Here is a 2,662-nt window from a genome sequence, read left to right as displayed (position 1 = left end):
GCGGCTCCCGGGGTCCCTGGTGGACGGTTCCGAGCTCGCAGCGGCCTCCGCCTGCAGCCAACTCTTCCCCTTCCTGCTTGGGACCCCGGCCCGAACCCGCCGCCGCGTCTACCCTCCTTGTTCTTATTGGCTGAGAGGCAGCGTAGCGCAGAGGCCCTAGATTCTTATCTCTAACAGCAGAGCCTCAGTTTCTTCACCTGCGAAATGCGGCTTTGGGAAGCTCTGGCTGCCTTGAGAAGCTTGAGGTCTGTCTCAGGACCCAGCTCCTACAGCGCTAAGTGGGCAGATGCCTGCCAACTGCCAAACGCGTGCTGCCTTTGAGCTCTGAGAAAGCACGCCCTGTCTCAAGCCCTTCGCACCTGCAGTCTCTTCTACCTGGAATGCCCTTCCTTCAACACCCAAAACCAAGACACTGGTTGGAGAAGCCCTTCCTAACCCCCGGGGCAGAATCAGTTGCTCCCTCTCCTGGGCACTCACAGGCCAAACTTCCTTGGTGTGGCCCTGAGCAATCTATGGTTGTGCCTGTCTCCCTGTCATGTGCTTTCTCCCCCATGAGTGTCTGCCCAATTACAGTGGAAGTCACACAGGTCTGCAAATGTGTGCGTTTTAATTTTGAGATAATGTCTAATATGTTGCAGGGTCCTACAGGGGATCGGTCCCAATAGAGGGAGATGAGGCAGGGCCTGTCCCACCTCCGCTGCCAGCCATTGGTGGCAGTCGAGGCCTTGGGTGGTGAGCATCTCTTGGAAACAGTGGAGGCCTCTTTGGAGGTGAGCCAGGCAGCTGATGGCAAGCACTGGAAGGGCTCAGGTTCTGCCCTGGGGGATCCTGGGAAATTGGAGGTTGGCACCTGCCCCCAGGGCTTGGTCTCTGTCCCTGGTGCCCGAGCATGCCTGCCCAAGTCTGCTGCATGCAAGCTCAGGATCCTTTCCCTGTGAGCCAGGACATGTCGCCGGTCCTGCAGGAAGGAGGGGAGGAGGAGTCAGGGCAGAAGAAGAGCACAGGCTCCCCACTCAGCACCATGAGCAGCTGGCCCTTGAGGATAGCAGGGGTCTGGTGTCCAGCAGGGATGTACTTGGGTAAAGGGGAAAGCCCATCAGGTGCAGACTCTGGGCTGAGTGGGGAACGGCTCGGAATGGTGAACAGGAAGGCCAGGGCACACGTACTTGCTGTGCAGCAGAAACAGCCTTTGCGAGTGCAAGAGGGAGAGACAGAGAAGGCCAGGGAAGAGCATGTCATTTATGTCCCCTCTTGGTTGTCCATTGTTGCTAGTCTGAAGCCTACCCCCTTCCCATGGCCTCCAGGCTTTCCCCAGTCCCTAGAGGCTCTTTGTAGGTAGGTCGAACCTACAGGGGGACTCCCATTGATACAATGCTGGGATGAGGGTAATGACTGGTGTCCAGTGTCTCCCAGACCCCAAACCACCACCCACATCTGTGCAGGGCATCCCCAGGGGCATCACTAGCTGCATTTCCCCACCTGGCTTCTGCCGGGCTCAGCACGGCCATGTCCAGTCAGATGTCCCAGGCTCAGGGATTGCCCAAGCAGTGAGCCTTGACCACTCCCCACAGCACTGACCCTGCCCTGGGACATGGCCCTTTTCCTTCTGTCTCCCAAGAGCACATATAACCAGCCCCGCTCCCAAATCACAACCTATGCCCTACACGGCCCCATAGCACTAGAAGCCACAGACTGATGGGGACCGAGAGTGGGGGGACGCCCCGGAGGGCCGTGGTGCAGCTGCTTGCCACAGGAAGGTTGAGCCAGTCCTTCGGTAGAATTCTTGTCCCCTCCCCCAGGCCTCCACTGCCCACACTCACTCCACTTCCCGCTTCCGGATGGCACGGCCCGAGGCCAGCACCTCAGCCACCTTGGACACAATGGGATCGTAGTTCATGCTGGCCACGGCGATCACCTCGTCGCCTCTGTGGGGAGAGGGTGGCTGAGCCTGGTAACTACCCTCTTCTCGGAGACCCTGACACACTCCTGTCCACCTGGGACTCAGGACGGGATCTTATCCAGGACAACAGGGATGTCCCGAGCACCCAACCCTCGCTGCTTTGCACTTTAGCCCAACCTGGGCTTTGAGCTACTGTAGGACTCCCATAGAGGTTCAGGGCTGGGCTCCTGTCCTGGGATTCCCACTGTGTACCTGTGTGACTTCCCTCAGTGTAAACGCGGGATCGCCACACCCACCTCAAAGAGCTGTGCTAAAGATCAAATGTCCTGTCGATGCGTGGCAGGTGGACTTATCACCCCACCTACTCACCTCTCCTCGGCGGTGTCTCCTGCCTGCCCCTCCCTTCGCCCCTCCGTCCACCCCACCTCTCCGGGAAGCCCCCTCTTCTGGAGCAAGGCTTCTCTGGGATGATTTCCCCCTACCGACCAGGTCCTGCGGCTTCTTGCCCCTGCCCCACCCCGTTGCTCTCACTTGGTGTAAAAAGCCACGAACTTCAGCTCCTCCAGATCCCCCTGGATGATGACGTCGTCGAAGCCTTCTCCGTACCCTGTGGGCCGGGCAGGCGGGCGGTGTCCACGTGAGCTCAGCAGAGGCGATGGGGTTCCACCGGGTCAGGGTCCTGTGCCCTCCTAACTGCCCCCTGTACCCGCCTCCTGTGAGTGCTTTACCACTTTCTACAGCTGTCGTGGCCCCGCCCCTAGG

The 2,662-nt window shown here is 59.6% G+C and overlaps 2 protein-coding genes across 3 annotated transcripts in view; both read right to left on the bottom strand.

Annotated features, from left to right (window-relative positions):
* Positions 1-740, bottom strand: part of LZTR1 (leucine-zipper-like transcription regulator 1) — a 17,166-nt gene extending 16,426 nt beyond the window's left edge. Inside the window, exon 1 of the mRNA XM_005875582.2 lies at positions 693-740. Within this exon, the coding sequence (XP_005875644.1) occupies positions 693-740 (48 nt within the window). The remainder of the gene's footprint in view (positions 1-692) is intronic.
* Positions 589-2,662, bottom strand: part of AIFM3 (apoptosis-inducing factor, mitochondrion-associated, 3) — a 13,642-nt gene continuing 11,568 nt past the window's right edge. Inside the window, exons 18-21 of one of the 2 annotated variants that reach the window (XM_005875510.2) lie at positions 2,432-2,507; positions 1,821-1,925; positions 1,167-1,187; positions 589-958 (exon numbers count right to left, since the gene is read on the bottom strand). In XM_005875510.2, coding sequence (XP_005875572.1) covers positions 919-958; positions 1,167-1,187; positions 1,821-1,925; positions 2,432-2,507 — 242 coding nt within the window. In that variant the 3' untranslated portion in view covers positions 589-918. The remainder of the gene's footprint in view (positions 959-1,166; positions 1,188-1,820; positions 1,926-2,431; positions 2,508-2,662) is intronic. The other variant, XM_005875509.2, reaches the window with a different exon arrangement.

The sequence above is a fragment of the Myotis brandtii genome, unplaced genomic scaffold, assembly GCF_000412655.1.
Source record: "Myotis brandtii unplaced genomic scaffold, ASM41265v1 scaffold463, whole genome shotgun sequence".
NCBI lineage: Eukaryota > Metazoa > Chordata > Mammalia > Chiroptera > Vespertilionidae > Myotis > Myotis brandtii.
Note: the sequence above shows the minus strand (reverse complement) of the source record. Positions and strands in the feature narration are given on the sequence as shown.